The following is a 23294-nucleotide window of genomic DNA, read 5'->3' as shown; positions in this document are numbered from 1 at the left end:
TACCACAAGCTGCTTTAACAAAAATACTACACATCAGAAGATGTCCACCAAGAGTTTTATAAAGCTTCAGGGAAACAATTACACTATCCTGAAAAAAGACTGTTAAGTGAAAATGTTGTCCGCTGATATAATGTGGACGTTCATTCACTATGTCATTTCTTTTATTAAAATGTGTTTGGCACGCAATGGCCAACATGCAGCTTCAAGGTGCTTTACATACAACAAACAATAAAATACAAACACATAAAAAAGTCTATCTCGTGCTGTTACATTCCACAGCTTGAAGTTGTCACACACAAGACAAACATATACTGCAAAATGCTCCCTAATAGTACAATGGAGTTGTTCTTTCTAATAACGCATTGTTATGACAATCTTTTTCTGAAAGTGTTCACACACAAGATAAGTTCCCCACAATAGAAACATGTTCACAGATCTGACACACACAAGGAAACTTTCATTTTCAGGTGTGTCCTAATGTTCCAAGATAGTGATGTCTCTGTGTCACGCAGTTGGTGCTTATTTTAGATTGGGCGATCTGTGCTTATATTTTTAAACCACATTATAATTACAATTGGTTATTTATAACATGCTTAGTACCCTGAGGTTTCTAAGCACCGACCTGGGGCTTGAACCTGTGTTGCTCCGCATCCTCTTGTCTCCAAGACGAGCGCGGCTCCCCTGAGCTATCCTCCCAAAACTATTGTAATGCTGCACACAGTTGGAAAAACATGAATTTACCAGGCAGTGTGGAAACAAAAGCTCTTAATAATAGAAATAATGGTGCCATTTAAAGTACCAGTGTCAAAAGGGGGATAGGCCTGATATGATATAAGTCATTTATAATGCACCTGTACAAAAGTGTTTTCTGAGGGATGATGCCTGTCTTGTTGTGCTCAATATCTCTCTCCCCCTCCCCTCTCTCTCTCTCTCTCTCTCTCTATATATATATATATATATATATATATATATATATATATATATATATATATATATATATATACACACATATATGATACAATTTGCATATTATTGTTTTTTTAAAGGGAATTTCGAATGTGAACTGAAGAATAGAAAACTGGAAATCAAAGGAGAACATCCGGACACTTCAATGGACTTAATGTACTGTTCAATCAAAGGCTCTGAGTAAGTATTCACAGAGGTGTTAGTTGCGAGAAAAAAAAACGTACCTGGGAACTTGCATAGCTTTAGCTGTTTCGCTACTGAACACTAGTTTACATCTATCTGGAAAGGCTGCGGGTGTGCTCTTACGGAGGGAATGAAGGAGGTGTGGTTACTAGGTACATAGTACCTAGTTCCTAGGCTCCTTTGATTCCCAGTAGTATGTCCAGTGATAGAAAAAGCCTAAGGACATTCTTCTCAGTTCATAAAACAGTGCTGACAAATTGCTCATTTCTCTTCTTCCAGTTAATGACCATAAAAAGAAGTGAGCTTGAATTCAACTTGGAGGAAAAACACGTGATTACTTTCAAATTAATTAAAGACCAATGGCTAGAAACTCAGGGGTAAAATACAATGGGCATCATTCCACATTATTTGGTGTCAATTCTGCCCAATTACTGCCAAAACCGGTTGCTGCAACTTGGTCTCGTGGGTTTTACCACAGGATTGCAAGTGGTGGTAGGGCGGTGTAATCCTTCATTGTTTGAGTCCCTCGGGCTGCGCTGTAAATCTGTCGATTTTTGGGGGTAAAGTGGAGGATTTACCTCCAGCAACACGTCCCAAAACCTATAGTTTGGCAGTGCAGGAAAAACAGTGGTAATTCCGTTACTGCTAAAAAAAAAGTGCCTGTAACGGAATTAACGTCACTTTTTTCCCACACCGCCAAACTTTTAAGGAGGGTTGTTTTGACAATTTTAAAACAGAGTTCAAGGTGCCAAAGCTTGTTCAAGAAGTCATGATTTTAAGGATAATTGAACCCCTCTATGTCTGCTAATAGACTTTGAAATGAGAAGCGCCCATTTCACAGTCAAAGTTAACACTAAGGGTACGCTTTCTGCTTATTTATAATTTGGCTCATTGGGGAGGGACAATGTTGAGTAGGAGGAGCAGAGCCTCCAAGCCTGACACCTGTGTTGAAGCAGGTAAGCATCAAAGTGCAATTAAAAATTTGAAACCCTCACTACTTTGAAAGCAATCACTACTGTGCGTTGAAAAAATAATTATAATCACTTTTTAAAATCTGAATCTGTAACTAAAATTGCCCCAAGTTTCTGCACTTTCCAACTATATTCTCTGTTACAATTACATGTTTGTATGTTTATGGTGACCTGCATCTCCCCAGATTACAATACATTTGTCGTCATTAGGAGGAAGGCGGCCGCGGAATGAACGGTGCCGGTAAGGGACCGGCACCGTTCATTCCAAGCTGCCACATTACGAGGTCTGCAGCGGGTCCCGCTCTGGACACCTGGCCAGACCAGACGTGTAGAGCGGGACCCGCTAGCAGTACAGGATGCTAACAATGGGCCCGTCATTAACGGGCCCGTTGTTAGCATCCTCCCCCATTCCCATTGAGCCCTGTGGGGGCTCAAATGGGAATGGGGATGTACTGGGTCCGGGTCCCGAGAATGGGAATTACCGGGCCCGCTACAGACGGCATAGCCTGGTAATTCCCTATTTCTGGGACTCAGAACCCGGTTTGGGGGTAGCCATGCCGGTAAGAATGGCATGGCAAACTCCTAATGAGGCCCATTCTGTCTGTCAATTGACTTTAATTTGCATGTATTCTATTTGCTTCACTCAGTAAATTCTTTGAACAAATCTTTTAGCAGGCATGTTTGCCTCACTTTCAAACACTTTATTCTCTTGAACTAAATTGCAAATATAGTAGATTAGTAATGTTTTTGCATGGATGATCGGAATTGTTACTTCATCGTGGATTGTGTGTGATCTGTATATTTTTGAAATATTGAAAATGCAAACTGTCCGATCTGCCTACCCGAACTGGTATCCACACAACATAGGGACTCTGGACCACTATGAGATGTTTGTATTCAAGAGAAAGAATAGTCTTCAAAACTTGTTGTTGAGAACCAGTCACTGGCAAAGAGATACCACTGAAACATTGTGCAAGATGCCTCACTAAGTGAGCGATTTTCCTCCTTTTCAAATTGAACTATGTTAGAGAAAGGCAAAGGTGCATGAAAGAACTATGGTCTGATCACAATTCTAGCATAAGAGTGGGTAATGTCACCTTTCTAGTGGCAAAACATTTTATTAAGGTGAACTATTCAATCCGCATCTAGAATGTCAACCAATTACGGTGATCAGAAAGCTCCCATCTGTTCAGGAATGCATTACAAAACTTAAACAGAGGGAAGCATACATGATTTTTTTAATAACATCTTAGTGTCCAATAAAGATACATGAACAAATATATTTGCTTGTAGATACTTGTAAAGAATTGCAGACCTTGTAGCTTACAATCAAGCATTAGACAAGATGACTGTGACGTGTACCTGTCTAAACAACTGTTGATAAGAAGTAAGGTATTTGTAACGTAATTTTTGCTATTCTCCATCCGTTTTTCAGTTTGAACAACTGCCCAAGCAAGATACCAGAACACTATAGTTTTATCTGGGCGTTTTCAGTTACATGCAAGGGGTCATGGGCCTTGTGTTGGTTATAGTTTCAATTGATAAAGTGAACAAACCAATGCCAGAGAAAGACACATGGTTGTCTCGAGACGTTAATATTGGGCAGTAAAACATAGATGTGAAGATGTACTTATTAAACGTCGACAATATAGTGTTCATAACTATTCGAAATGTTTTATCACTTGTTTCTCCAAATATTTGGACTTGTTTGAGTTCTTCGTTTTATCTTCAGTGCTTCATCTGTTGGGCTGCTCCAGCACCAACAAACAAATAATGTAGTGCCCTCCCGCTGTGCCAGCTCTGCTCAACATTAGTCTAGTGTTGCTCTTGTAATGATACTGGTGTGCATATTCTGAGCATTGCATTCTTGGCACTAAGATGCCATTTATAAACAGCAAAAACATTCTGAAAGTCAGGCTTTGCCTTTGGTATTATGGTATGTTAAGGCTGTTTCGTAAAGCATTGCCCTTGCTAACAAGTGGCATTGATGCTATCGCTATTGCATAGTTTTTCTGATGGGTCCCAGACTTAGCTATGGAATTGCCAAATTATACCTGTCTAGGAAATTAATATGGTCTTAATGGATCTAACCAAGAGTAAACGCCATTCCACAAGGATAGGGCTGGAACAGAGAAAGCACTACCACCAAATCTGCTTCTTTTGAACCCAGCAATTAAGAATGGTTTGTTAGAGGTAGAGTGAAAGATTGCAGGTGAAACTTTTTTTAGGCATTTTGTGAGGAAAGAATACCAATCTCATAGTAAGCCAGGAGAACCAAGCAACGTGGCTTAAGGGCCCTTCTAATATGCGAGGTCCACTCACGTGTTGGGATCCTAGAAAGAACACACAAGTAGTGGCATGCTGAAATATTTCGGGGCAGGCAAATAAGTACAGTGGGAGTAGACCAGAAAAGGCAGGACCAAACCCAAAGTGGCTTATGTTCCATCTGATTGTGCTAAATAAGGAAAACATTTTCTCATTATTTTCAGATGGACGAACACAATCTTCACCACCTGGGTAATCTGGGGATTCAAACAGATTTTGTTGGAGAAACATTATTGTTTTACACATTGAGAAGGATTGGTGCAGCATTGTAAAGATATAGGCCAGAAAAGGTTGAGGAACATGCCATCACTATTTCTGTTTGGTGTGGGCCTAATTAAAAACACATGCACCCCATCCAAACATCCACAGCAAATATGGCATTTGTGAATGTACTGCCGACCACAAATAAGGAGGGTGATACTTCAAACACATTTTGGATGTCATGAACATAGTTGAAAAAGTCAAACCAAGAGAGCAAATTAGATCTGTAAGGGGCAGAGGTAAATGTTAAAAAGAAGTGATGGCCGTGCAGATTCCCTTGGAACTCTACACCATACTGGAAAATAATCACATGAGAAAAGGGGGCATACACACCCTCTCACATCTGTGAGATTAAACATGCTCAATCCAAGGAGTGTCTGGGCCTCTTACACCAATATATCTAGGTCTTGCAAGTAGCCTGGCATTGTTAACAGTGTTGAAAGCCGCAGAGGGGTCAATTAGAATCATTAGCACCCTTGTAGCATATTACACAGGTGCTAATGGCGATAATCCTCTCAGTGCTTTGTTTGAACCTTAACCTGGGTGGTGAGCCGTTACCCATAGGGTGGGCCCGCCACCTCGGGGCATGTCACCTCAGTGTCCCTGCACATTCTATGTCCTGGATGGGTTCCATGTAATAATTCTGCATTTGGAAAGCCTCACACAAAAAAAACTGATTCTGGACCCGCAAACTTAGCATGAGGCCCATTATATCAGTACAGGAGAATTTTGAAATTACTAGAGTAGAGGCACATGTTCAAAGGAATCAGGAGAGCCTAGGGGCGCTGGTGAATAATAACGACACCAGGCTTTGGTCTATAATTAAGGCACAGGTCTCTGCTCCGGATCGGGAAAGGGTTGCTTCCATTTCAGAACATACATGGATTGAGTATTATAGAGACAAATGTGCGTTACCTGCAAACTTGGTGGCTTGCTGACTCCCATTCTGCCATGTGCAGGGCACCTTCCGCTGGGAGGAAGACGACATCTTGTGGGCTATAGACGTCAGGCCCTGATGGTTTCCCCCTCTCCTCTGGGTGGGGCCCTTGATTACTCTCTTCAAAAGTATCCATCTTGCCCATAGAGTTAGCCCCTACGTCGCAACAGTCGACCATAATCCCAATATTCAAACATGGGGATGTGGCTGCTACCAGAAACTACAGGCCTATTGCCCTTTTCGACTCGTCCAGCAAACATCTTCTCTGCCTTACTGCTTAGAGACCTAAACCATCAGCTAGAGCCCTTAAACTTACCCTCGATTTACCCTGTGCTGTTTCGTCTGGGATGGGAACTACTCTTAATGGAACAGCGCTATCACATCGGCATACTGTTACAAAAGCGATGGTGGGCCCGGTCTACATGGCTTCCATAGACATGTCAAGTGCGTTTGACACAGTTAGTTGGAACATGTCATGGAATACATTTCTTGGACTGGAATATCCCATTAAAACAATACAGCTTCTGGCGCTGTTACATAATGATTCTGTTGTGAGGGTGAGATTGAATAGGGAGGGGGTCATGTCGGCCCCTATACCCACTTGTGTGGGGTTAAGAAAGGGATGTGTCGTAGCCCCCACTCTTTTCAACCTCTACATGGAAGACCTAAACGAACTCTGAGTTTCAGGAGTCACGTTTCCAGTCAAATTAGGTAACTTGTTACTAAACTAGCTCGCAAGTACCTAAAGGTAAGGCCTGTCAGTGACAAATTGTGACACCCAAAAACCAAAAAGGAAATGGAGCAATTACAAGAATTAATTTTTGCAGTCCAGGGTCTGACATTAGAGGTACAAAACCTAAAGGCTGAAAATGCAGTGCTTAGAGAGTCCATGCCGCACAGGGATCTCGTTTTGCAGGCTACTTCTTTAAGAACCTCTTTGATGGAAAAGTACCAGGGGCACCACAAAAAGTATAAGGGATTTGTGGACGCATGTACGGTTGCCTTTGCATTTAGCCAAACCTTGCTTTCCACTGACAGAATCAAGGTTGGATTCATGATCTCCAATTTGACGGGTACCACACTTTCATGGGCTACCCCTCTGGTTGTGGCTAATAACCCCTTGTTGGATGATTTTCGGGGCATTTTAACTGCATTCGCAGGGATGTTTGACAGGCCAGAACTATCTTATATCAAACAGGATGCTTTCTGGACCTAACACAGGGTTCCTGTGATCTGTTAACTTACGTAACCAAATTTAAACATATCGCACAACAAACAACATGGCCAGAGGAGGCCTGTTTCACTTTGTTTCATATGGGATTATCTGATGAATTAAATGGATGAGTTAGCCCGAGTCCCCATGCTTCCTTCATTCGATGAGTTGGTGAAATTGGCAATCCAGATGGACTATAGACTGCAGGAAAGAAGGGTAGAAAGAAGAACCGGTTCAGCAGTAACTGAACATTGCCCCCTCCACCTGCTGTTACTGTAGAGGAAACTAATGCAACTGAACCTATGCAAATAGGGTCAGCTAGAGGCCCACTTTCAGAGGAAGAAAGACAACGCTGTAGAAGAAATGGGCTATACATGTATTGCGGAGCAGCTGACCATTTGGTGAGAGCTTATACCCTAGCCCCCCTTACCCTCTGCGAAAGACGGGGAATGCCCGCTCCCAAACGTAGAAGGGACACTCGAACGGGAGACTACTGTTAGTCCCAACATCTATGGTACCCTTAATACTGCCATGGGAAACACCACTTCACTTCTCATGATAAAGATACAACTGGTCTTGCCCCAAGGAAGAGAAATTGAGGCAGTAGGCATGGTGGATTCTGGAGCTGCAATTGGGCACAGAAAATGGGAATACCAATAGAAAAGAAGCACCAAGCTTTGCCAGTCGAGGAGGTCGATGGCTTGCTTTTAAGTAGTGGACCTATAATTGAACAGACAGCAGAATTAACCATGTCCGTACAGGGACATCAAGAATGCATTTCCTTCGATCTTATTACTGCAGCACATTATCAGGTCATACTAGGCATCCCGTGACTGGATCGGCACAACCCCTACATAACTTGGAGGGCGAGAACATTATTTTTGGGATCTGAGATGTGTGGGGAACCCAAAGAGGCTAGAATCGGCGCCATGTCGGTGACGGAATCTCCACTGATTGTCTCCAATCTTGTAACCAGGATTTACCAGGAGTTCCAGGATGTATTTCTTCAGGAACATTACCACCACACAGAGCGGCTGATTTTAATATCGACTTGCTGCCGAATACACCATTTGGCCGCATGTACAGATTATGGCAATCTGAAAATATCACCTTGCAGGCTTATCTGGAAGAAAATGTAAAGAACGGATTGATCACAGAATCCATATCATCAGGTGACGCATTTTTATTTTGTATCCCAAAGAAAGACATAACTGAACTCAAACCCTTTATCAATTATCGGGGCCTTACTAGAGTGACCATCCCAGATAAATACCGTCTTCCACTCATCCCAGATATACTGAAAGCAGTTCAGTCCGCCCAGATATTCACCAAGCTTGATTTACGGGGTGTGTACCATCTGGTGAGAATCAAAGCTGGTGATGAGTGGAAGACCGCTTTTAGAACTCCCTTTGGTAATTTCCAATACTAAATCATGCCCTTCGGTTTAGCAAACGCACCCGCTGTATTCCAGTTCTTCATGGACCATATATTTTCAGACCTCTTTTTGCACAGTGTGGTGGTTTACCTTGATGATATTTTGTTTTTTTTGCAGAACAACAGAAAAGCATACAGAACGTGTAAAGCAAGTACTTACAAGGTTACAAAAACACGAACTCAATGCCAAATGCGAAAAATGCATTTTTGGTGCCGACTCAGTCCCCTATCTGGGATACATAATATCGAAGCACGGGATTACCATAGACCCCAAGAAAAGTGAGGCCATTTTAGAGATGAAACCCCCCCATACTTTCAAGGAGACACAAAGGTTTCTTGGTATGGCAAATTTCTACTGTAAATTCATTAGAAATGTTTCCAAGATGGTACTTTCCTTGACACATCTGTAAAAAATAAGAATGTCTCCTTCCAAAAGACTTCAGAAGCACAAACAGCCTTTGATAACCTTAAAACAGCTTTTCCCACTGCTCCCCTTTTTCGTCAGCCTTCACTTTACCAGGAGTTCAAACTAGAAACCGATGCATCCAATTTTGCTGTACGAGCCATGTTAAAACAAAGTCAAGGAATGTGTTAGGCAGAATCCTGTGCAGTTCCCTTGGGGAACACTGCAAAAAGATTAAGACTACAGGGGTAAGCAGTAAACCCAATTGGTAGCAGTCTGTACCACCCAGATTTACCTGGTAGCTGTGGCTGAGCAGTCAGACTTCTCTCAAGAAGAGTAGGGCAGTATACAGAGGATACACAATAGGGCTAAAAACACAGTAGAGCAAGCAACCACTGACCAGAGCTTGTTATCAAAAGTATATAATTATTTTTTTAACGCACACTTTAGAAAATACACTAGCACTATTAATCAAAGCAAGTTCAAAAAACACAATCAGGAAAGTATACACACCTACCGTAAGAATTATTAGACAAGTCTAAGTCAAAACACCACTTTTTGTCAAAACAGAGGGGAGCGTGTACCTTAGATGGCACTCCAATAATTAAATAGAAGGGAGAGAAAAAAGCAGGTCATAAAAATAAAACAGTTCCCGACACTTTTAAGAGACCAAAACAAGTTAGTGAAGGCAGAGTCTACTGTAGAGCCAAAGTTCATAGGCCAGGCCCACTTTAAATGGAGCAAGGTGTAATGTGCCCAAGATCACAGAGTTGAGAAATGCATTCAAGTCTTTGTAGAAATGTTCAAAAGATGTTGGGTTGGTTCAAAAGGTAAAGTTAGATGGTCTGGGGCCAACCCAGTTGGAAACCCAAGGATTTAAGTGTCACCTTTAGCAATCCGTAGAAAGGGAGGCCAGGTGGAACATAGTACCTTTAAAGTTCAGGAAGCTCCAGCGGTGGCAGTTGTTCCTGGCAACGGGTGCAGTTCATGGTTTTGACCAGGGGAAGAGAGGATCTCGTCGAGGAGGAAACTTGGAGTCGTTGCACTGCCCAGGGAAGAAACCAGCCGCAGAGTTCGTTGGTTAAAAGGTGCGTTCCTGGTATTCGCGGTCACAGTGGTGAAGCTTGGCTATCTGGCCGCCGGGGTGCTTGGCACGGGCGATTCGACCAAGAGACATCCTGGAAGGCGAAATGGCGAACTGGTTGATCCCACCAGTTCAGAGGAAGAAGACTCTTTCAGCAGAAGATCTTCTCTTGTCGTTGGGGAAGTGGTGAGGTCGTTGCAGCAGGGCTCCACCGGAGGTGTCGTCGTTGCAGATGGCTCAGCTTCTTCCCTCTTCGGATTTCTTAGGTCCTGTGGTGACTTCTGAAGTTCCATTCCCAAAAGCCCTGCTTTTATGCAGAAAAAGCCCCATTCAACAGCCTAGCTGTCACTCATACATGCTAAGTGGTGAGCCGGGCGGCTCACCACTGGGCCAATCAGAACAGAGTGCGACTTGAGTTGCTAAGGCAATGCAGTCCAGGGTGCTGTTAGACAGAAACCTGTGCAGTTCCCTCTGGGACCACTGCAAAAGATTTAAGACTACAGGTGTTTGGCAGTAAACCCAATTGGTAGCAGTCTGCACCACCCAGGTTTACCTGGTAGCTGTGGCTGAGCAGTCAGACTTCTCTCAAGATGAGTTAGGCAGTATACAGAGCATACACAATAGGTCAAGAGAGCACAGTAGAACAAGCAAACACTGACCAGAGCTTGGTGTAAAAGAGATATAATTATTTATTTAAAAACACATCTAGTAAACACACTGGCACTAATATCAAGCAGTTCAAAAACACGGTCACTAAAAGATATACACTCCCTTAAACGGTTATTAGACAAGTCTTAAGTAAAGCAACACTTATTTTCAGACAGCGGTGAGCACTTAACGAAGATGGCACTCTAATAACTTGGTTAAAATGGGAGAGAAAGGCAAAGCATAGATCGAACAGGTCCCAACACTTTAAAACGAACACAGTAAGAGAAGAAGGCAGGTTAAAACCGTGAAGTTAAAGTTCAGAAAGCTGGACCCACTTTAAGAGGATCCGCGAGAAATGTGTCCAAGGTCACACGGTTGAAAGTGCACCGAAGTCTCGACAAAGGTTCAGAAAAGTGTTGGACAACAGAAAGGGACCAGTTAGATGGTCAGGCGGCCAGCCCAGTCCAGAAGGTTAAGGAGTTACTGTCACTTTGTAGCAATCTATAGAAAGGGAGGCCTGGCGGACACGGTACCTTAAAATGTTGAGAACGCTCCAGCGGGGGCAGTTGTTCTTGGCAGCGGGTGTAAGTCGGTGCTTCGTCCAGGGGAAGCAAGGATCTCGTCGTGGAGGAAAGCAGAAGGTCGTTGCACTGCCAGGGAAGAAACCAGCCGCGGAGTTCTCAATTAAAAGGAGCGGTCCTTTTATTCGCGGTGCAAGGGTAAGAGGCTATCCGGTTGCTGGGGTGCTTGGCACGGGAAATTCGACCACTTGGACGTCTTGGAAGCGAAAAAAGAAGGTTAACTGGTTGTTCCCACCAGTCAAGGGAAGAAGACTCTCCAGCAGGGAGATCTCCTCTGTCGTTGGGAAGTGGTGAGTCGGTTCAGCAGGGCTCCACCGGTGGTGTTGTCGTAGCAGGTCAGCTCAGCTTCTCCCTCTTCGGATTTTCAGGTCCTGTGGCGACTTCTGAAGTTCCAGTCCCAAAAGCCCTGCTTTTATGCAAGAAACCCCCATTCATTCAGCCTAGCTGTCAATCAAACATGCTAAGTGGTGGCTAGCTGCGAGATGAGAAAGACGTAGGGTGTTGGATACCCTTGGGCACAAACGAGGCGTAGAGCAGAGGAAACCGCAGCCAATTCCAAGAAATACGACCACGAGAAGTTTTGAGGCGATCGACATCCAGCTTCCAAAATGGCCCCCGGCGCGCACGGACGAACGCCCTGAAGCGAGTCCGTGCGACATCGGAATCCAGCCTGTTACTGTTCCACAGTCGACATCGGAGGAAGACAGTGGTCCCGGCGGGGCGGTGTCCCTCCCAACAGGCGGACTATAGCGAACCAGTGCGGAGGTGAGAGTGGAGCGCATATCCACCCGCAACGGACGCCGCGACCCCCGCCGACAGCACTGCTACTCGTGAGTGAGGGGCACCCTTCCCGTGCGACCCAGCATGTGAGGCAAACCTGTGAGCCACGGACGGGGAGGAGGTGTCGGAGCGGCTGGACAGCGTGGGCGAGTGTTCCCCCCCGGGCTCTGCTCCTGGAGGCTAGTGTTTCTCCCCCCCCCGAGCTCCGCTCCAGGAGGCGACGGCGTGCAAGACAGGCCAAGCACGCAGCCCCATACGCAGCTAGTGATATCGGTACCATGGGGAAGGACAAGGCGAGGAAACTTCCCACACAAAGCAGGACGGATCAGTATACCATCCAACCGCCTCTGGCGGCAGACCCCCATCCGCAATCCGCGGACGAGATGGAAACGGACCAGGGAATTTCACTGAAGGACATTATGGCCGCAATAGCCGATTCCCGCTCCTCAATGGAGCAGAAAATGGACGGGATAAGCATGGATGTATCCCTCCTCCGACATGACCTTCAAAAGCTAACAGCACGCACCGGGGAAGCGGAACATCGCATATCCAACACAGAGGATAGAATGCACAATATGCAACAGCAGCTCCAGAACGTAACATCCAAACTAAAGGTACTGGAGGACAGAATTGAAGATGGAGAGGGCAGATCAAGGTGTAACAACCTGCGTATACTCGGTATACCTGAGAAGGCCGAAGGCTCCTGCATGGAACTTTTTCTAGAACAATGGCTGACTGATCTGTACGAGCCAGACGCCTTCTCCAAGTTCTTCTCCATTGAGAGGGCACACAGAGTGCCCACAGGCAGACCTCCACCCGGTGCACCTCCATGCACGATAATTGCAAAATTCTTAAATTATAGGGATCGCGATGCCCTACTGCAACATGCGCGCGCAAAAGGCACTGTCACATTCAACGGTTCCAAAATTGCCTTTTTCCCCGACTACACCAGGGAAGTGCAAAAGGCAAGACACTCCTTCGACCACCTCAAAAAACAACTGCAAACAATGGGGGTGAAGTATGGCCTGCTCTTCCCTGCGCAACTCAAGATTTACCATAAAGGGACAACAGTCCATTTCAATGATTCCAAGGAGGCTTGGCGCTGGGCTGAACAAAACCTAGACGGAGACTGGTCGGCCCACCGCGACAACAGGGGAAGGAACCGAAGGCCTCCGCCAGACCAACAGCGGGAGGTCCGCCAACCACCAGCGCAGCACCCACCGGAAGAGCGGGGCGGCTGACCACTGCCCCGAGGCCTGCCAGATGCCCGAGGTCCCGTTGGGTCACCCAGGTTGAGCTACTGTTTTACTCTATCTACACGCACTTTCACAACAGTAGGCTACACACACTTACCTGATGCAGTCGCGTTATGCCCCAAGACCACGACGCAAGGAGAGCGCCTTCCACTGGTATTATTTGTGGCGGTTCCCCCATAGACCCCCCCACCCCCCAAGAGCGGGCTCTCTCCCCCTGGGATCCAAGCCGGGGGAGGCTACCTTTACTTGAAGTTAAGTTAAACGCATGTAAGGTGTCCAGTTGACACCAGTGGTTTTTTGTTCGGGCGACCGATGCTTCTAGTTGGGAGGAGTATGGGGAGGGGGGTTGGGGATTTGTTAGGTTTAGTTACAGACAGGACTCGTCAAACGCATAGGATGATAAGGCTAGATAAGACAGAGTTCGCCTACGGGTGTATCTGCAGCTGGCGTATAACACCGTCAGCGGCAACACAGGCAGTGACCATCACAAGCACCCATGGCATCACATAGTGGTAGTAGCGACGCTCTCAGAACACTGTGGCTCATGACTTGGAACGTTAATGGACTGGGCAGTGCAGTCAAGCGTCGGCTGGTGCGGCAATTCCTCAACAGGCGGGGGGCTGACATAGTGTTCCTGTCTGAGACCCATCTTGCAGGCACTGACTGTACCCTTTTCAGACGCACAAACTACAAGCTGGCACTTCACTCAGGTTTCACGATAGGCTTAAGAGGGGTCATGATCATGGTACACAAAAACCTCCCCTTCCACCTCACGTCCGTGACCCATGACACAGGCGGCAGATATATGTACGCGACAGGCAAGCTTTGGGATCACTCCATCGCTCTGATAGCTACCTATGTACCCCCTACCCTGCTTGAGCCGCTGCTTACTGACATTGCCCCGTTAATCGCAAACCACACATCCAACCTCATGATCCTGGGAGGTGACTTTAATGAAGTCATGAACGTAACCCTTGATAGATCACACTTGAGGAATAGAAACCCCAATGTTCCCACCAGACTTGGCACGTTTGCCAACGCACTAGGCCTATGTGACGTGTGGAGAGAACTCCACCAGGACACGAGAGCATACTCTTTCCACTCAGGGGCACATGCCTCGCTCTCCAGGCTAGATTATTTACATAGGGCGCAGGAAATAGACATTCTCCCCCGGGGCATCTCTCACCACTCCCCACTAGAACTGACACTCATAACATCCAGGCGGATTCCACCGCCGAGCTGGCGCCTAAATAGCTATTACCTGGGTGACCCTGCGCTTGTGGACAAGCTACAGGAGACGACCAATACATACTTCGAGCTCAACTCACAGGGGCACGAGACAGGGCTGCCCGTTGTCGGCCATGATTTTTGCTATTGCCATCGAACCACTGGCAATCCTCTTGCGAAACACGCCAACCTGGGAAGGCTTCCGCTGGTCCGAGACCTGGGAAGACAGAATATCTCTATATGCAGACGACCTTCTCATATATCTGGAAGACCCAAGCAATGCCTGTCCCAGAGTCATACACCTGTTGGAGCAATATGAGGCATTTAGCGGATTGCGAGTGAACTGGTCCAAATCCATCCTCTTCCCGCTAGGGGACACCTCATCGGCAAACTTGACGTCTGGCCCTTACCAGATCGAAAGAGAACAGTTCAAGTATCTGGGGATACGTATCACGAAGCAGTTGACTGAATACACAACCCTGAATCTCTCCCCCCTCATAACAAGATTTGCAGAAGATACTCGCCATTGGATCTCCTTGCCATTAACGCTGATGGGCAGAGCGGGCCTTTTCAAAATGATTGCCCTTCCTAAATTCTTATATATCCTGCAGAATGCACCATTATACATTCACCAGCGAGATTTCACAAAATAGAGGGCACCCTTCGGAAGCTGCTATGGGGGGAGGACACCCACGAATTGCTCTCGCCACGCTCCAAAGGTCTATCTGGGAAGGAGGCATTGGACTGCCCAGGATACAGCCATATTACTGGGCCAGCTAGATGACGGTAGTAAATGATATGCTCCACGGAAACGGAAGCCTCCCACATATCAAAGGTCTTATCTGTAATGCCACGACCACGCCTCTAGAGCACCTGAATGGAGGCCTGAACCGCACATCACACACGGATATGGCAACGCATATAGTGAGAATATGGAAAGATACACATCAGTACCTAGGATGGGGCGGGAAGCTAACGCTGGCACAACCCCTATGGAACAACTGCAACCTTCCCGAAATAAGAAAGCTGCCTAGATGGCCTGAGCGGGCCCAGCGAGGAATCGCCAGTATAGGAGATGTGGTTCACGAGGACAACCTGATACCATTCGATACATTGCATGAAAAGTTCTCCCTCCCAGACACAGAGAGGTACCACTATATGCAGCTGAAACACGCTTGGACGACCCACAGACACATAACACGAGACATGCCGGAAAGCTCCCCATTAGAGAGAAACATAGTTTTGGACCGGGTGGACCGGAAAGTCACCTCTACCATGTACAATGTGATAACATCCTTTGCGACACCGGAACTAACCAGCTTGAAGGCAAAGTGGGAATGGGATGTGGGTCCCCTTCAACCGGAGGACTGGGTGGAGGCCCTGATGTACCCGCGAGAAATGTCCATTTCCTCTAGACTTAGACTGGTCCAACTGAAGATCCTGCACCGCACCTATTACCCGAGAGTGGCTCTCTTCCGCTGGGGCAAATCCTCAGACGCACGATGCCTACGCTGCAAAAGTGAAGAAGGTACCTTTTTCCATATTTTGTGGGAATGTAGCAGGATACAGTGGCTCTGGCAGAGATGCTGTGATAAACTGTCTAGCGTTATAGGTAAAGAGATACAGAGATGCCCAAAACTCCTTCTCCTGGGGATCTCCAGTGACACTGACCTTTCCCGTTATGAGGAATTGTTCTGGTCGACTGCGGTAGCAGTTCTCAGGCGGAACATTGCGCAACTGTGGGGGTCAGAACGTACGCCAAGCTTTGAACAGTGGGTCACGGATGTGGACATATGCGCTATAATGGAACATAGAGTGTACGCGGCGAGGGGTTGCCCGCAGAAAGCGGACAAAATATGGAGAAGATGGGAAGAGGCTAGCTAAAGGACAAGAAAGGCTCCACAGCCTCTGTGACTGAGAGTTGCCCCGGGAGAGTGGGGGAGACGCCTCTGCCGAGAATAGCCTATGCCACAAGGTCATCTGTTGTCAAGTTGACGGTCTGTCGGACCATGGTCCCGGAAGTTGAGTTTTTGAATATTTTTTGTTTCTTGATTGTCTCTCTCTCTCCACATCCTATCACATGTACCTGGAAATGTAGATTTTGCATATGTTCCTCTCCCCTCCAGTCCACCCCTTTCTTTCCCTTCCGCTATTGCCCCAAACTTTCCCCTCCTTCCCCACGTCCCTACCCGGTATTGCAGAGAGATAAGTGTAATGTTGTTTTATGTTTAAAATCAATAAAATCTTTGATTAAAAAAAAACATGCTAAGTGGTGAGCGGGGTGGCTCACCACTTGGGCCAATCACGCAAGAGTGTGACTTGGGTTGGCAAGGCAACTTAGTCCTAGGTGCCTAAACCCCCTCGCACACCCCCTGTGGTACCCAGACAGAGTGGCACCACTTTGGAGGGCTTCTGTGTAGAAGCCCGCCAAAAGTGGAACAAAGGGCTCGACCTTTGGTTTGGAGTTACAGAGGCGAACACAAACGCCATTTTAAAACTGAGTTCTGGCACAAAGAACCTACCGGTGAATTAATATTAAATAAATAAACCGGCGGTATCTTTAACATTGCACCAAAAAGTGGTGCGAGAAAAATACATGGGAAAATCCCATAGAGAATATTCTTAAGGAATATAACAAGTAGTATCCACGGCCACCACCCAAAACTCGATGAGGGGGGATGGGACAGTGCCCCCTCGAACAACAGACCCAGGGGCAATCGAATTGCCCCTACCAGTACGTCCACAATATGATGGTTTGTACCGGTTCTGTTAGTAATTTGGGACTAGTAAAGCCGATGGTGCATTTACATGCCCTGGGAGACAGTAGTCAGTACCAGGGTATGGAGTCTATGGTGGGGGTCACCTAGGACACCCCTGTGTTACGGAACCGAGGGTGCTGGGTAACACACAGAAAAAACACATGAGACCCTATTGAGTAAAAGACCCCATAGCCCATAAAACACATAGATCAACAAAGGAATACCCCAAATCATGTCCAAGAGTGCGAGGAAAAGAGTCTCACTCTTTGCAGGAAAAAAAACAAACTCCAGAAATCCAGCAAAGCTGCTGGGGGACTCACTAGGTTAGGAAATTCAGCCTAAACAGAGAATTCTCCCTAACATTCGCCCCCCCCCAGACTAAGGGACAGGAGGATTTAATCCACTCCTGGATGAATCTCATATCTCTAGTCAATGACATACATCCTAGAGATACCATCAGCATTTTGGTGGTGACACCCTGCCTGTGCTCAATTGTGAAATCAAACTCTTGCAGGCAGATTGACCATCTCAATAGTTTTGGGTTATCCCCCTTCATTTGCATTAACCATCTCAAGGGTTGGTGGTCAGTCTGAATAACAAAAGTAGAACCATACAAGTAGGGCCTAAACTTCTTCAGAGCCCACACAATAGCAAAACACTCCCGTTCAATGGTTGCCCACCTTGTTTCAGGATCCTTCAGTTTTCTACTGATGAAGCAAATGGGGTGCTCCCTACCTTTCCCATCCAGTTGACTGAGGACTGTACCTATTCCTACATTTGAAGCATCTGTCTGCACAATGAAAGTTTGGTGGTAGTCAGGAGCTCTGAGTACTGGGGCTTGGCAAAGAGCCTTTTTCAGGTTTTCAAAGGCCTGATTGCACTCCTCATTCCATCTAACCTTTTTAGGGAATTTCGGAGAGGAGATGACATTCAGTGGAGAAGCTATGGTCCCATAGTTCTCTATGAAATTCCTGTAGTACCCAGTGAGACCTAAGAAGGCTCTCACCTGGGTCTGAGTAGTAGGTGTTTTCCAATTTTGCACAGCTTCAATCTTACTGAGCAAAGGCCTTATTTCTCCACCTCCTACCTCATGTCCAAGGTAGACCACTTTACTCTGCCCAATCTGGCATTTACTTGCCTTTATGGTCAGATTGGCCTGTCCAAGAGCCTGCAAAACATATCTCAAGTGGTCCACATGTTCTTCCCAGGAATTGCTGAACACTGCTATGTCATCCAAGTATGCCATGCAGAAGTCCTCCATCCCATTCAGAACCTGGTTTACCATCCTTTGAAATGTAGCAGGTGCATCTTTCAATCCAAAAGGCATAACCTTAAACTGGTATAAGCCAACTGGGGTAGAAAATGCAGTTTTCTCCTTGGCATGGTCTGTCAGGGCTATTTGCCAATAGCCTGACGTCAGGTCAAATGTGCTGAGGAACTTGGCTGAACCAAGTCTATCCACCAACTCATCTGTTCTTGGCAAAGGGTGGGCATCAGTCTTGGTGACTGCATTAAGAGCTCTATAATCCACACAGAATCTAAGTTGTTTAGATCCTGCCTTTGGTACTTACACAACTGGGCTAGACCATGGACTAGTAGAGGGCTCCATTACCCCGAGATCAAGCATTTTGCTGACCTCACCTTTGATGTGGGTTCTTACATTTTCTGACATCCGGTATCCTCTGCTTTTGACTGGCAGACAGTCACCAGTGAGTATGTCATGCTGTCCCCACGGGGTCAAGCCTGGTGAAAGTGAGAACAGAGAGGCAAACAGATTTAACATGGATTTGCACTCTTCTTGTTGCTAAGGTGTCAGATTTGAAGAGAGATTTACTCCTTCAATCTTTTCGTCTAAAGGTAAGCCTCTGAGGAGATCAGGAAGAGCTTCACTCTCTTCTTCTTCCTCCGATGATGCTAGAAGCAAAGCTCCTACATCAGGTCTGGAGACATACGCTTTTAGTCTGTTGGTGTGGAAGACTGTTGGAGCCTCCTTGGGGTTGCCCAAGTCCACCAGATAGTTGACCTCTCCAAGTTTACCCACAACTTTGATGGGTCCCATCCATTTGTCTTGCAAGGCCCTCTGCCTTGTTGGAATCATAACGAGAACTAGCTGGTCTTGAGTAAACTCAACCATGTTAGCCTTTTGATCATGACAGTGCTTGACCAAAGCTTGTCCAGCTTTCAAGTTATCACTTTCTTCTGCCATCATGTGTGACATTCTCCTCCGGAGACCTATCACGTAGTCAGTCACTCTGACTGGCTTGGGGGAAGGAGCACTCTCCAACCCCTCCTTGATCAGGGCCAAGAGGCCTCTGACCGGATGACCATAAAGAAGCTCGAAGGGAGAATAACCTACTCCTTCCTGAGGGACATCTCTATAAGCAAAGAGAAGGCATGGCAGTAGAAGGTCCCACTTTCGTTTAAGGGGGTCCTCTAAAGCACCTATCATGCTCTTCATGGTTCTGTTGAACCTTTCAACCAACCCATTTGTCTGAGGGTGGTATGCTGTTGAGAACTTGTACGTAGCTCCACAGGTTTTCCACATGGCTTTCATGTAGTGGGAGAAAAATGAAAAACAGATTGACTACCCCTCTCTTTTAGTCTTGTATGGATCTTAAGTGAGAGTTAAAGGCCACCTAACTGCGTCATTGGTTAGGAAGTCGCTGGTGGAGAAAAATTGCACTGAACGCTGCAACTTGTAACAAAAATTCTATCTCTTTAATGATTATAAAACATCTTAAAAACATTTCTAAATTGATTCTCAATCATATCATTCATTCTACATTCATCTCATCTAACAGGGGAGTTCTAAAGTGGAAAAAAGTCTTTGTTGGCATAACATTTTAGTCAGAGTATGCATTTTTGACATGGGGAAAAAAACATTGGATTTTCCTTAAACAGTCGACATATGTTTCGGCCCGTTATAATATACCACTTTTGTCAGCAGTGGTCACTAGAATAAGTATAGGGCCATCTTCAGGACACCAATTGCTTTGTGGTTGATCAATCTTGTTCCCCTTTAGTACACACACACATCTGCAAAAAATACATAAGTGTACGTGTATTAATCTCATGTAAAACTCTACTATAAAACATTTTTGTTTAAAAAAGACAGAACAAATTGTGTATCTCAACTTAACTGAATTTAAGAGCGATGGCTATTTTTGTGTTATTCTAAACCTACCTTCACCCCACTAAGTCCATGTTATACAGTTTAGACTATTGAGAATGGTCAGACATTTGGGTGTCACTAACTGTGAAACTACCCTAGTCTCTGGTTTTCATAACGGATGAGAAACCCTACAATTTAACTTTTTTTGAACATTTTTCAAAATGACATCATATATTTAATGCACTTACATGTCCACATCTTGTATTTGTGTGACTAGGATTCTTTCTTGAATGCACTGCGATTGTCTCGCTGTCTGGGCTTGTTATACTCAAACCTCCTCTCAAAGGTAACTTGAGTTAACCTCTGCAGTGTTGACACCTGCAGTTGATTAAAACAACTGTTTAGATATGGCGCCTGTAGTTGATTCAAAACCACTGTTTAAATATGGCGATGTTTATCTCATAACTCCAGGATGATGGGTGAAGAAATGACTTACGGTTTGGCATCAGCTGTTTGTGCATCGAAGGTCGTTAATGCTATTGCTGAATACTGCCAGGTTCCTTTTGATGGATTTGTATGAACCAGAAGGCCATAAATGGATTTATTTCCTGTGGCAATGGAAACGAAACATAATGAGCCTGGGAGCACATAAATGTGTGATGTTCCAGTTAGAAAAATGCTCGTAGATTTGAGCTCTGTTCGAGATGTAAAACCCTCTATTTTGTCACGTTTCACTGCAGCTGTTTTAAGCCTCATTATTGAACGCCCACAGCACTCCGGTTTTATTGCCCCCCATCTGCCGTTGCATTTGAATACACCATTAGGCTGTTTGCAATCTTGTCATGTTTTATTGAACCTTGTTCGCTTCTACGCTCGCCAAGATGCTATGAACAACAGTTCTATGAAGGAAAGAACACCCATGCTAGGTTATCTAAACCTTTTGTAACCTTGAACTGATTACACACCCGGACTGTCTCTCCTCGTGCAAGGTCAAAAGGCAAAAAAACTGAAAGAATAACGTTTTCATGCTGAAGTTTCTGAAGGCGCAAGCCTTATTTACATTATAGTGCGCAAAACGTGCGCTGAGAAGAGGACTTGTCTCCGTCAACGGGCAGCAAGACTAAAAGTGAAACAAAGTCTTGTTTAAATTGAGTCACATGGTTCAGGGTTGTCATCACGTGATCACTGGTGTATTACTACACGCCCTAAGGATGTTGGGACTGGTAGTTTAAAATGTGACTCAATTTAAACAAGACTTTGTTTCACTTTTAGTCTTGCTGCCCGTTGACGGAGACAAGTCCTCTTCCCAGCGCACGTTTTGCGCACTATAAGGTAAATTTTGCCTTTTGACCTTGCACAAGGAGAGACAGTCCGGGTGTGTAATCAGTTCAAGGTTACAAAAGGTTTAGATAACCTAGCATGGGTGTTCTTTCCTTCATAGAACTGTTGTTCATAGCATCTTGGCAAGCGTAGAAGCGAACAAGGTTCAATAAAACATGACAAGATTGCAAACAGCCTAATGGTGTATTCAAATGCAACGGCAGATGGGGGGCAATAAAACCGGAGTGCTGTGGGCGTTCAATAATGAGGCTTAACACAGCTGCAGTGAAACGTGACAAAATAGCGGGTTTTACATCTCGAACAGAGCTCAAATCTATGAGCATTTTTCTAACTGGAACATCACACATTTATGTGCTCCCAGGCTCATTATGTTTCGTTTCCATTGCCACAGGAAATAAACCCATTTATGGCCTTCTGGTTCATACAAATCCATCAAAAGGAACCTGGCAGTATTCAGCAATAGCATTAACGACCTTCGATGCACAAACAGCTGATGCCAAACCGTAAGTCATTTCTTCACCTATCATCCTGGAGTTATGAGATAAACATCGCCATATCTAAACAGTGGTTTTGAATCAACTACAGGCGCCATATCTAAACAGTTGTTTTAATCAACTGCATGTGTCAACACTGCAGAGGTTAACTCAAGTTACCTTTGAGAGGAGGTTTGAGTATAACAAGCCCAGACAGCGAGACAATCGCAGTGCATTCAAGAAAGAATCCTAGTCACACAAATACAATATGTGGATATGTAAGTGCATTAAATATATGATGTCATTTTGAAAAATGTTCAAAAAAAGTTAAATTGTAGGGTTTCTCATCCGTTATGAAAACCAGAGACTAGGGTAGTTTCACAGTTAGTGACACCCAAATGTCTGACCATTCTCAATAGTCTAAACTGTATAACATGGACTTAGTGGGATGAAGGCAGGTTTAGAATAACACAAAACTAGCCATCGCTCTTAAATCCAGTTAAGTTGAGATACACAATTTGTTCTGTCTTTTTTAAACAAAAATGTTTTATAGTAGAGTTTTACATGAGATTAATACACGTACACTTATGTATTTTTTGCAGATGTGTGTGTGTACTAAAGGGGAACAAGATTGATCAACCACAAAGCAATTGGTGTCCTGAAGATGGCCCTATACTTATTCTAGTGACCACTGCTGACAAAAGTGGTATATTATAACGGGCCGAAACATATGTCGACTGTTTAAGGAAAATCCAATGTTTTTTTCCCCATGTCAAAAATGCATACTCTGACTAAAATGTTATGCCAACAAAGACTTTTTTCCACTTTAGAACTCCCGTTAGATGAGATGAATGTAGAATGAATGATATGATTGAGAATCAATTTAGAAATGTGTTTTAAGATGTTTTATAATCATTAAAGAGATAGAACTTTTGTTACAAGTTGCAGCGTTCAGTGCAATTTTTCTCCACCAGCGACTTCCTAACCAATGACACAGTTAGGTGGCCTTTAACTCTCACTTAAGATCCATACAAGACTAAAAGAGAGGGGTAGTCAATCTGTTTTTCATTTTTCTCCTTTAAAGACTGTCCCTTCCTTCAGATTAGACCCCCCGTTAACAAAAAATAGGGATTACCCATTACTTTAAACTTTCATGTAGTGGGACATAAAGTTTGACCCCCTGTCAGAGATTACTTCCTTAGGAAACCCAACCCTGGTAAAAATACCAAGGAGGGCCTTAGCCACAGCCGGAGCTGTAACAGTCCTCATAGGAATTGCCTCAGGGTACCTAGTAGCATGGTCTACTACAACAAGTATAAACCTGTTGCCTGAGGAGGTTG

The 23294-nt window shown here is 45.1% G+C and overlaps 1 protein-coding gene across 1 annotated transcript in view; it reads left to right on the top strand.

The window, feature by feature from the left end:
- The window catches only part of LOC138503957 (intestinal mucin-like protein), a 507729-nt gene that overhangs the window by 462582 nt on the left and 21853 nt on the right, over positions 1-23294 (top strand). The window contains exon 6 of the mRNA XM_069624091.1: positions 1047-1146. Coding sequence (XP_069480192.1) covers positions 1047-1146 — 100 coding nt within the window. The remainder of the gene's footprint in view (positions 1-1046; positions 1147-23294) is intronic.

This window comes from Ambystoma mexicanum, chromosome 11 (genome assembly GCF_040938575.1).
Source record: "Ambystoma mexicanum isolate Mex_15411 chromosome 11, UKY_AmexF1_1, whole genome shotgun sequence".
NCBI lineage: Eukaryota > Metazoa > Chordata > Amphibia > Caudata > Ambystomatidae > Ambystoma > Ambystoma mexicanum.
This window is presented reverse-complemented; position numbering and strand designations above follow the sequence as displayed.